This window comes from Bufo bufo, chromosome 10, assembly GCF_905171765.1.
Source record: "Bufo bufo chromosome 10, aBufBuf1.1, whole genome shotgun sequence".
NCBI lineage: Eukaryota > Metazoa > Chordata > Amphibia > Anura > Bufonidae > Bufo > Bufo bufo.
This window is the reverse complement of record NC_053398.1, coordinates 103558497-103571170: the sequence shown is the minus strand read 5'-3', so window position 1 is coordinate 103571170 and position 12674 is coordinate 103558497. Positions and strand designations below refer to the sequence as shown.

General features: G+C 50.2%; 1 protein-coding gene across 2 annotated transcripts in view; it reads right to left on the bottom strand.

Annotated features, from left to right (window-relative positions):
* Positions 1–12674, bottom strand: part of EDC4 (enhancer of mRNA decapping 4) — a 149454-nt gene that overhangs the window by 39097 nt on the left and 97683 nt on the right. For both annotated transcript variants that reach the window (XM_040408982.1, XM_040408983.1), the window contains one exon: positions 5216–5368. In XM_040408982.1, the coding sequence (XP_040264916.1) occupies positions 5216–5368 (153 nt within the window). The remainder of the gene's footprint in view (positions 1–5215; positions 5369–12674) is intronic.

Below are 12674 nucleotides of genomic sequence, written 5' to 3'. Positions count from 1 at the left end.
AGGGCTGCTACACCGGAACAGAGGGGACTTAACGAGGGCGGCTGTGGTGACCCGCAGGCTGGTGGGATACAGAGGATTTGGGAACCTCTGGTCCTCGTCTTCTGTAGATCGGGAACGAGTAGTGGGCTTGGGGACCCCCTGGTCTCCCCTCTCCTGAGTGGGAATGCAGGTAGCTAGAGCTGCCTGTGGCCCAAAGAAGAAGGGAGAAGAAAATAAAAGAGAAATCAGCAGACCTGCAAAGCAGGAAGGTCTTCCTCCTACAGACACTAAGCTAGAACGGTTTTAGCTTGGTCCCTGTAGGAAGGGTATAGCTGAAGGGAGGAGCTCACACTTTGTGTGCCTAGTGTCGCTTCCTAGCGTCAACACCTATACCCATGGTCAAAGCTGGTGTTCCTCAATGATACAGATGAGAAATTAACAGCAATTACTGGGGACCAGGAGGCCAGCAAGAAAAAAAAAAAGCAGCTTCAGCCAGGTAAGGGCAGCTGGAGTTGGTAGATGACATGAAAATAAAAGCCCACACTCAGATGGCCTATAAGGAATATCTTACTCCCTTATATGCAGAAATTATTTAATGAAGCATTAAATGGTACCCAATTTCATCAAAAGTCACTTATCACAAATGTCCATAAAACACTATCTACATCAAACAGCAGCTGCAGGATAATTTCTGTACAAATTGTGGATTTTTCTCTTTTAAATTATAGCCCTTAGATTTTTCCCTGCCCTTCCCACCCTTATGAGCCACAAACAAGGAGGGGAAAGACAATAGACTATTCCAGTTACTCTACTATGCACCAATGTTGAAAAGCCATTTGACTGTGTTAAATGGACACTACCAGCAAATTTGTTAATATGAGAGGAAAAAAATCTGTATGTGAATATTCTAAGTTTTTTTTTTCTTGAAAAAAATAAAATAAATGTGTGGCTCATATGCTGGCTATATATTTTTGTCACTCCATGTACACCCTGCCTGGCCCTTTAACGTTCTCCTTTGATTGGACTTTTAGTACAGCAAACATTAGTACAGCAAACAGCCTTGCTTTCTCATTCTGACCATTCAACTTCATAAGGGGATGAGTGACTTAATTACAGCAATTAATAAGACAGGTTTAGATGCTCCGATGTACAGCTGATTGTTGGGAAGGAAGAGTTCCTTCCCGACAGTCGGCTGCTTGTTCAGTGGAGAAAGCTGCATATCCATGCAGCGATCTCCTTCACAGTATGAGGGATTTCTATTGTGATAGCTCCTCTCCATACAGAATCATTGCTTCTGGGCAGCAGATCACTGTTTAGACCACACGATCTGCTATTCAGAAGCCATGATCGGTGCTGCCTGCATGAACGACGGGATCACCCAAAGAGTGTTTCGCTCGTCCATCGGGTGATTGGTGGCACATTTAGACAGACAGATCTTTAGGAATGAGCATTCGCATGAACGTTTGTGCCCAATTACCAGGCATTTTAAAGGGAATCTGTCACCTATTTTGACCATATAATACTGTTAACATAGCAATGTGCAATAAAGTACATTCATTCCAGCATGTGTCCTCTTTCTTTTATTCAACTTTTCATTCAGATGAAAAAGCGATTTTTCTGATATGCCAATTAAGCCTCAAGGTGCCCAGATGGGCGTTATTACTCTCCTCTAGTACCCAGTAACGCCCCCCTGCAGTGCCCAGCACGCCTCCTAAGAAATAAATGTACTCCCACATACTTGCAGAACGGCGCCGCCCCCTCCACTACCTCATGTAATTTATTCACCCCACCATCCTTGCGTCCTCCTCTCTTGGCCTCCGAAATCCCGCGCAGGCGCAGTATCGCTGAGTGCCTGCACGATACTCCTACTCCTGAGGGCAACAACCTCAATAGTGTCACTGGGCATGTGCCGAGCCCAGTGACTTAATCAGAGCGCTGTTGCCTCAGGAGCCGGAGTATCGTACAGGCGCAGGCACTCAGCGATACTGCGCCTGTGCCGGATTTCGGAGGCCAAGAGAGGAGGACGCAAGGATGGTGGGGTGAATAAATTACACGAGGTAGTGGAGGGGGCGGCGCCGTTGTAGGAGTAAATTTATTTCTTAGGAGGCGTGCTGGGCTTGGAAGAAAGGCAGGCTAGGCACTGCAGGGGGGCGTTACTGGGCTCTAGAGGAGAGTAATAACGCCCCTCTGGGCACCTTGAGACTTAATTTGCATATCAGAAAAATCGCTTTTTCATCTGAATGAAAAGTTGAATAAAAGAAAGGACACATGCTGGAATGAAGGTACTTTATTGCACATTGCTATGTTAACAGTTTCATATGGTCAAAATAGGTGACAGATTCCCTTTAAATCTACCTTTAGGCTCCATTCAGACGTCCGCACTTTGGGTGAGGAGCTGTTCATTTTGAACGGGGACAGAAAAGATGCGGACAGCATTTCCAGTCCGAAAAAATAGAGCATGTCCTATTCTTGTCCGCAGCTGCGGACAAGAATAGGCATTTCTATGCCGGCCCGGTAAATGGACCCTTTCACGGTGTCATGCTTTTCTGTGGGCATCTTAATCTAGGCCTGTCAAGAGAACAATACAACTGTCACACTGTTATCCCAATTCTACAGTCAGCAGTAAACTGGCAATGGGTTAGCTATATCTATAGGAACTTTCTCTCTATGCATGCTACAGTGAGGCTACTTTCACATTTGCGGCAGAGTGATCCGGGAAGCAATTCCGGCAGATGCGGATCACTCTTACTAATGCATTGCAATAAAGGATCCGTCTCTCCGGATGACTGATGTCATCCGGAGAAACTGATCCGTTATATATCTTTTTCACATTTGTACCGGTCTGCGCATGCGCAGACCGGAAGGACGGATCCGACATTGCAGTATTTTTTATGCCGGATCCGGCACTAATACATTTCAATGCTGCAGTATTTCTTCCGTCCAAAACGCCAGTGACTGAACTGAAGACATCCTGATTCATCCTGAACGGATTGCTCTCCATTCAGAATGCATGGGGATAAAACTGACCAGTTCTTTTCCGGTATTGAGCCCCTAGGACAGAACTCAGTGCCGGAAAAGAAAAATGCTAGTGTGAAAGTACCCTAAGACAATATACTGCGTTTAATTTTAAAATGGTAAGGTAATGTTAAAATGAAAAATAAAACACATGGAAAAATTCTTAAAGATGGCTTTCTATTGAGTAAAAAAATAAACAATATTCCTTTTTGATGCAAGTGTCCCTTTAACTGCCCAGCCCATGTTCTTGTCAATTATTTGCTCTCCACCCCATCTGCAACAGCACAGGAATGCCAATTATCCCTTTCATTTGTGCTCACTATATAGAGACACTACTCCAAAAATTAGGCTAAATGATAGAATTATCTGCAGTAATTGTGGATGTGTAGAGCACAAGGCAGAAGCATACGTCGGTAATTACTTAAGGATCTCGAACCCCACAGAACACAGCAGGGGACCCGGGGGATTACTAGGAAAATAAAAAAGAGAGATCTGGACTCTTGTCTGCAGTACTAATGTAATATTGCAGATAATAGTCCAAGATTAGGGTGACATATTCCCTTTCATTTTTTCAGGATCATACACTATCAGAAGTTACACTCTACTAAAAATTAGGGGTGCACCGAAAACCGAAACTGCCTTTTTGCCCAAATACTTTTAAAATACTTTTTTTTAAATGATAATAATTCTTTTTCATTAAGGAAATTCATCTGTGGGTGGCGCTGTTATGGAGGGGGGGATATGTGCACTGTTATGGGCATAACAGTGCACAGATCCCTTTCCCCATAACAGTGCACAGATCCCTTTCCCCATAACAGTGCACAGATCCCTTTCCCCATAACAGTGCACAGATCCCTTTCCCCATAACAGTGCACAGATCCCTTTCCCCATAACAGTGCACAGATCCCTTTCCCCATAACAGTGCACAGATCCCTTTCCCCATAACAGTGCACAGATCCCTTTCCCCATAACAGTGCACAGATCCCTTTCCCCATAACAGTGCACAGATCCCTTTCCCCATAACAGTGCACAGATCCCTTTCCCCATAACAGTGCACAGATCCCTTTCCCCATAACAGTGCACAGATCCCTTTCCCCATAACAGTGCACAGATCCCTTTCCCCATAACAGTGCACAGATCCCTTTCCCCATAACAGTGCACAGATCCCTTTCCCCATAACAGTGCACAGATCCCTTTCCCCATAACAGTGCACAGATCCCTTTCCCCATAACAGTGCACAGATCCCTTTCCCCATAACAGTGCACAGATCCCTTTCCCCATAACAGTGCACAGATCCCTTTCCCCATAACAGTGCACAGATCCCTTTCCCCATAACAGTGCACAGATCCCTTTCCCCATAACAGTGCACAGATCCCTTTCCCCATAACAGTGCACAGATCCCTTTCCCCATAACAGTGCACAGATCCCTTTCCCCATAACAGTGCACAGATCCCTTTCCCCATAACAGTGCACAGATCCCTTTCCCCATAACAGTGCACAGATCCCTTTCCCCATAACAGTGCACAGATCCCCCCCTCCCCATAACAGTGCACAGATCCCCCCCTCCCCATAACAGTGCACAGATCCCCCCCTCCCCATAACAGTGCACAGATCCCCCCCTCCCCATAACAGTGCACAGATCCCCCCCTCCCCATAACAGTGCACAGATCCCCCCCTCCCCATAACAGTGCACAGATCCCCCTCCCCATAACAGTGCACAGATCCCCCCTCCCCATAGCAGTGCCATAGACCAATCCCCCTACCCATAACAGCCCCGGCCCTGCTGCTCACAGCAGACTAATCACTCACTGCATCTTTATTTTACCTTACAATCGTGACGCTCCAGTAACAACTCTGCAGGCAGAGCGGAGGGCGGCGTAACGTCACTTGCTCACGTGACGCACCTGCTCCGCCCACTTTATGAATGAAGGAGGCGGAGCAGGCGCGTCACGTGAGTAAGTGACGTTACGCCGCCCTCCGCTCTGCCTGCAGAGTTGTTACTGGAGCGTCACGATTGTAAGGTAAAATAAAGATGCAGTGACTTAAAGTAAACCGCCCGCCCGGCGCGGGTGACAAATCCCACACCCCATATTTTCTGCCGATATGTACCAATATCGGCCGAAATGGATTAGGCCCATTTTCGGCCGCCGGAATTTCGGTGCACCCCTAAAAAGCAAACTGGTAGCGCCAAAAGAAAAATGTATATAATGTAGAAACATACATGTCATCTTTGATGCACTTCTTGTAGGGTTTTGGGGAACAACGTGGCGATACTTGGGTGTTCCAGTCCTTCACAAGCAGACGTGGACTCTGCCCCTTTCCTCCAAAACTATTTAGGCTGGCTGCAAATGTGGCCACTTCATCATCGCGGTCACTGAAAAGAAATAAATAGTTTTGCATTTGCTCATGAACCAGATTGAAAATAAATTCTCAACTTTGGAGCCACCGTCAGGGTGCATTCACACGGCCGTATGTATTTTACAGAGTACAAAATGCAGATCAGCAAAAAAATACGTATGACGTCCGTATTGCATCTTTTTTTTGCAGATCCATTAAAACAATGGCTATTCCTTTCTGCAAAACAGACAAGAATAGGACATGTTCTATCTTTTTTGTGGAGATGCAGAACGGACATATGCATGTGGACAGCACAGTATAATGCTGTGCGATTCCGTCAGAGGCGCGGAGGCCAGAATGGGAGCTTTCACTGACACGCTGCGAGTTTGCATTCAACTCACTCGGGTGCGTCTGGCCTAACTTTGCCCTCAATGTTTGAGCTGCCTCTGCATATGAAGAGGGATGTGATGTCATAGGACACAAATACCGAAGATTTCTAGTACAAGTCATCCTAATTGAGAATGCCAGTTGGATGACGAGCGGGACGTCTAAGAAAAATACAAGTCCAGTTGCTCTGACTTATTACTATTAATATACCATGACCTGGATGATTGAGAACCTTCACAGACATACATATGAGTGTTAATGTAAAAATGGCATTGTAAAACTTTCTATTCTTGTCCGCAAAAAGGACATGTTCTATTTTTGCTGCAGAGATACATGACAAATGGATGTGGACAGCACGTGGATGATATCAGTGTGCGGTCTTCACTTTTTTGGGTGTGTGTTTGATCCATGAAAATAAAACTTCAATGGGTCTGCATTTTGCCAAAAAGCATACATTTTCTATCTATTTATGGAACGGGCATATGGGTTCGTAAAGCACACAGATGATCAGTGTGCTTTCTGAACCCGTATGCCAGTCACAGAAAAAACAAGATTTTTGCATAACTTACCAGTAAAATCTCTTTCTCGCTCTTCCTTGGGGGACACAGGAGACCTTGGGTATAGCTCAACTCCCTAGGAGGCGTGACGCTAACTGAAAACTGTGAAGCCCCTCCTCCAGCAGCTATACCCTCAGCCTGGAGAGAGACAGACTGCCAGTTGCGTGTCCAAGTAGTGAGAAAAGGCAATGTCCAACAAGTGGAACCAACAAACCAACTACCCAACGGGGTAAACCAAGTCCGGAAACAGTGTAGAAAAAACAAAGAATGGGTGGGTGCTGTTCCCCCAAGGAAGAGCGAGAAAGATTTTACTGGTAAGTTATACAAAAATCTCGTTTTCTCGCCCATTTTCCTTGGGGGACATAGGAGACCTTGGGAGGTTCGAGAGCAGTCCAAGAGGGGAGGGGGGGGGGGGGGGGGGCACAGTTCCAAGGCGAAGCACCCGAAGGCATCAAGGAAACCGCCGCCTGCAAAACCAGGCGGCCCAAGGCAGCATCCGCCGAAGCCCGAGTATGCACCCTGTAGAACTTGGTAAGGCGTGCAAGGAAGACCGTGGCCGGCTTGCACAATTGCGCGGCCGAAGCCCAATGTCTCCGGCCCAGGAGACACCGACCGCTCTGGTGAAATGAACAGCGACACCGAAGGCGGAACCCTGCCCTTGGTGCGGTAACCTCAGCAATAACCATTCTGATAAGGCGGGCGAAAGCCACCCTGGAGGTCGTCAAACCGTTGCGTGGACCTCCTAGAACCACAAGAGTCATAGCGTCGACAAGAGCCGGTGATCTCCAAGTAAAAACTGCAAGGCCCGAACAACGTCCAATCGGTGAAGTGTCCGTTCCCGGGTGGAAAGGGGAGGACGATGGCCTCGTTGAGATGAAAGGCAGATACCACCTTCAGAAGGAAGGAAGGAAGAAAGGGACGGGATGGAGAACTGTCCTGTCCTGGGGAAGGACAGAATGCTCGGAACAAGAAGGGCCGCCATCCAGACACCCGTCTGAGAGACACGATTGTTACCAAAACAACCGTACAGGACAGAAGTAGTAGAGAGAACTTCTGTAACGGCTCCAAGCTGGAAGCTTGGAGCGCCGAGAGCACAGTATGCAGTCCCCAGGGCGGTACCGGGGAATGGTACAGAGGAACCAATGAGCCACTCTGTGGAAGAAGGTCTTGACAGGCCCAAGAGGGGCCAGGGAAAGCTGGAAGAGGATGGACAGCGCCGACACTTGACCCTTCAAGGAACAGAGTCCCAGTCCCAGGTCGGACTGGAGAAGGACAGAACCATGGGGAGAGAAAGGCAGAGTGGGGGAATGCCCAGCTTCCCGCAGAACCCCATGTAAAAACTCTAAGTCCGATATCGATCCTGGACGAAGCACGGCCGGGAGCGAACACTAGCGTGCCCGCTGGAATCGCCTGGGCAAGCGGGAAAACCCCAACGTGATCAGGCGCAGACCAGTAACACGGGCAGAATAGTCCGGCAAAACTGATCCCGTAGGACCCCAAGCAACGTCGTCCCATATCCACCTGGAGTGGGGAAGCAGAAGGGCAGACGGAAGGAACCGAAAGGCTCCGCCCAGCATCAGACAGATGCCAGGACAAGACAGGCTAAAGTTCATGTCAATGTTACCACCAGAAAAAGGAGATCTACCGTCCCGGTGTGGGAGATCTAAGGGCAATCTTGACCGAAGGGTAATCCTCCCAAGTTACAGAGAAGGTAAATCTACAGCAGGATAATCGTCTTGAATGGAAAACGCAATCTGCACCCAAGCGTACAGCCAGTGTGAACGAGTGAGAAGGTACGAGGCCACAAGGAACACCGGAACCATCCAAGTGAACAACCATGCCCTCCCCAGAGGGGAGGGCAGTGAAGGAACAGCCTCTAAAGCCTGGCCGGGGCAGAAGCCACATGGAGTGATATGCCCCGAGCGAGAGCCAAAACAGAGTCGGCGAGAAAAAAGCTACTCTGGCAAATACCCTGAAGAACCCAAAGTGGAGGTCCCCCGGACCTGGATAATAGAGCACCCAAGAGAAGTTGGGTGACCTTCCCGAGGGGAGCGGCCCGAACCTGGTAGCAGAGCAGAACTGAAGTGCAGAGGGCGCCCAGAGGAAGGACTCATACCACACTGCATCCGAAGAGGAGGAATTGGTAGTAGGCGAGGGAACCGCAGTCCCGCCAGAACCAACGTAGAATTCGAGGGGCGCTGCAGACAGCACTCTCGTCCATGTGACCGCTTGCGCAGGGAAGCAATGCAGCGGGAGGACGAATGGGTACGCATCTAGGAACCACGAACACTCCCCAGGTGGAAGGGCCAACGAACATGGTGGATACCGTCACAACGGAACCTCAATATACAATCCAAAACAGAGAATCAGTACCGCCTAGCTCGGTGCAGTAGAGAGCAAGCAGAACCCGTCCGGGGTCAGGTGGAAGCAGAATTATCTCTTCAGAGAAGAGTGCAAGGCTTGCGGCAAGCATCGTATCCCAAGAGAAACAAGTATGTCGCAGGAGGAAGGGAGGCATACGTACGAGCAGCCCCGTAAGCAGTGAGAAGGCCAACCCACCTATGGGAGGAGAAGGCATACACGGCCCAAACAACGCAGAGCGCACAAGAACGTCCGCTCACTGCAAAATAGTCACTCAGCGAAGGAGGCCAGCCACAGAGTCCCACAGTATCTACGGAAGTGCAAAGTGCAGCCTGGAAGGGAGTTATGCACAAGACTAGTATGGCATGCGATGGAACGCAAGCAGTCCGCCCAGAAAGGGGGGAAATATACCTGGCAAACACTGCAGTCGGTAAGAGTGCAAAGGCCCGCCCCAAAAGAGGGTGACACCCAAGGCCAGTACCGACTTCAGAGAAGTAGGACATACCATATTCCGCACAGAAGGGGGCCATGCACATGGCCGCACTGTATCTAGTAGGAACGCAGTAGGTCCGCCTAGTGAAAGGGGAAAATGCACAGGGTAATCCTAGCATTAAGGGATGGTGCAATAATCCACCCAACACCGAATTTCGTGAGAGTGCAACTACTCCCGCCAATGAAGGGGGACATGTACGAGTCCAGCACAGCATGTACAAGGACAGCCGTGAGTCTCATGAGCGTGCAAAATTCCGCCCATGGAATGAGAGGTGGTCATGCACCAGGCCAGCACCGTATCCAATGGGAGTGCAAGCATTCCACCCATGGAAGAGGGCCATGGTCATGGCCAGCAACGCATCCGGCGAGAGTGCAGTATTCCACCCAGAGAAGGGGGGTCATGCACATGGCCAGCATCGCATCCAGTGAGAGTGCAAGCACCCCGCCATGGAAGGGTGTCATGCACATGGCCAGCAACGTACCGGCGAGAAAACAACCACAGTCAGTGAGAGTGTACGTATGCCGCCTGAGGAAAGGAGGCATGCACATGGCTGGCAGCGAATGCAGAATTCCGCCTACAGAAGGGGGTCATGCACACGGCCGGCAGCGAATCCAGCGAGAGTGCAGCGTTCCGCCTGTGGAAGGGGGTTGTGCACATGGCCAGCACCATAACTGAAGAGGGTGACGAATTCTGCCTATAGAAAGGGCGGAAGGGGGCGCATGCACTTGGCCAGCGCCGCATGCCGGGAGAGGACAAGGGTCCGCCTAGAAGGGGAACATGCACCTGGCCAGCACCGCAGCCGGGGAGCGCGACATGCCTCCTATGGAAGGGGGGCATGCATACGGCCAGCACTACTGAGATCAGCTGCAGCGTCCTGCGCAGCCAACAAGAATTCCGTTATTTATTTACCTTGCCACCCGTCTTTTTTTTTTTTTAAAACACAGCCTCTCTGAGGCAAGAAGGGGGTCACCATACAGGGGCACAGCCTGAGAGGCAGGAAAGGGGCCAGCCATACAGGCCCATGAGGAAGCCCAGATCATAGATGGTCTCCTCTAGATGGGAGCCGGCCGGTACCCAAAAGGTTAACAAAGATCCGGCCTGGGGGGCGGCGCAGCAATCCCCTGGGGGCGGGGGGACCTCCAGGCGGGAAGAATTCGCGCCTGGAGAAGTTCCCGCCCCCTCCAACCGAGGCCGGAATTTTGCGGCCTAGTAGGCCGCGAAGCCAGGGCCTAAATCTTTGCAGCGCCTGGCCGACCGGAATGCACCAACGGTCGGCCGGGGCCTGTTGGAGCATCGCGCTCAGTACATGCAGGCCGCGGGTGCCCACCCCGGCGGGCCGGAAGCGAGGGCCCTGCGCCTCGGCAGCGTCAGGAGCGGGCTCCTGGCCCTGAGCAGCGCACCGGTATTGGGGGGACCCTGAAGTCCAGCAGAGCAAACCCTGCCCTTGGTGGATCGGGTGCCTATAGAGGAAGGTCAGGGGCAGCTAGGCGCGGGCCCCCTGGCCCTGAAGCAGCAACGGGTAAGAGGGAGGGGGGCCCTGAGACCGGGTGCCCGTGAGGGTAGAGGAGGGACGCAGGCATAACCCCTGTGTCAGGGGCAGCTAGGTGCGGGCCTCCGGGCCCTGTCGCAGCATTCCTCTCGCAGCAATCTGCAGCTACCTTCAGGAGTCTGCAATATCCTATGGAGGGAAGGAGAGGGAGCAGATCGTCTCCCTGCGGCACCCCAGGGGCCAGCCTAGGTCCAGCAGGGACAGAAGGGTCCAGAGGCACCAGTATGGGGGTCAGGCACGCAGGAGACCGGGGAAGGATGGGGGGGGGGGGGGGGGGGGGGGACAGGACACGTAGGGCGGGGACGTAAGGCTGGAGAAGCCACTCTCTCACCAGCCGTCTTCACCCTCGGTCCATTCCAGCAGGGTCGCCCCTTCAGCTACTGGCACCATAGTGGCAGGACGCTGGAAGAGGCACTTGGCGTGCAGGCGACCCTTGCGCTGGCGGGATGTAGGGGAGCTGGGCTGCCCTGATCCACCTTGTCTTCTGTGGGGGAGGCAGCAGTGCGGGTGACCGGCACTGGCGCAGCTCGACCCCGGGAGAAACAGAGAGGTCTATTGCGTCTCTGTTGTCCCTGATGGTCTGGAAGAAAAAGAAAAAATCAAACTAAACAAGGAGAAGACAGCCCTGCAGGGAGTGTCTTGCCTTCTTGGACACTAAGCAAAAACTGGCAGTCTCTCTCTCTCTCTCTCTCTCCAGGCTGAGGGTATAGCTGCTGGAGGAGGGGCTAAACAGTTTTCACTTAGTGTCACGCCTCCTATGGAGCTGAGCTATAGCCAAGGTATCCTGTGTCCCCCAAGGAAAATGGGCGAGAAAGATAGACTATGTCCACAAAATGCAGACTACGAAAGCAATGGTTCTACAAAAGAAATGCAGACCGCATACGGACTGCAAAACGGATACAGTTGTGTGCATAAGTCCTAAGACAGTCATTCCTCACAAAATAGCTAATATTTTACATTTCACCAAATCTCCACTTTGTATTGGCATAATTTTTTTTAAACATACAGTGGTCCCTCAAGTTACTTAAAGAGGACCTTCCATGGGTCCAGATATTATGAAATAAGTAGGGGGTTTGTGTAGGGCATAATTCATGGATGTAATATCGCTTACTAGTGTGTCTGTCCGGCGCCCTGTTCCCCTGCTGTGGCCCCCGTTGTATTCTCCTGCATGGTATGCTAATGAATAGCATCAGTACTGGGAGGAGGAGACTGCCCTGTTTCTAATTGGGCGTCTGCTTCTCCCTGGCTGTGACGCTCTCCGCTGTGATTGGACTGCGCTACAGCCAGGGAGAAACAGGTACTGATGCTATTCATTAGCATACCAGGCGGGCAAAGTGAACGGGGGGCACAGCGGAGGAACGGGGCGCCGGACAGACACACTAGTAAGCGATATTACATCCATGAATTATGCCCTACACAACCCCCTACTTATTTCATAATGTCTGGACCCATAAAAGGTCCTCTTTAATTGGTTCCAGGACGTCCACTGTATTTGAAACTATTGTAAGTTCAGTAATCAGTTCCAAAGCCTTAAAATGTCATCCAAGATGAGAAAATGAATATTCAAGAAAAATAAGCAGATAACCAAGATGGATAACAAGTCCTCACATATAACAGTCAGCTAATACAGCTATTTTACTAGAGAGGTGGCGTGGATTGGTTGGATCTGGGTCTGAGACATTGTATGTCGAGTCTGGTTTCAACTTACGATGGGTCAGAAAAGATCATTGTATGTTGAAAATATTATATCCTGAGGACATTGTATCTTAAGGGATCACTGTACTTTAAGTGGGTTAACCCCTTAGGGTTTGTTAACCTTTAGGTATCTCACAGGAATTTACTCAAAATAGAGTTGAAATTTCAAAATTTAACAGATGTTGAGAGACCTAAAACTCAAGATTTATTACCTTGATTCTACAGTAATTAGAAATATCCAACATGTGGTACTAGTGTGCTACTTGACGCTAATACTGGCCTCATAAAGGTGCACCTCTTG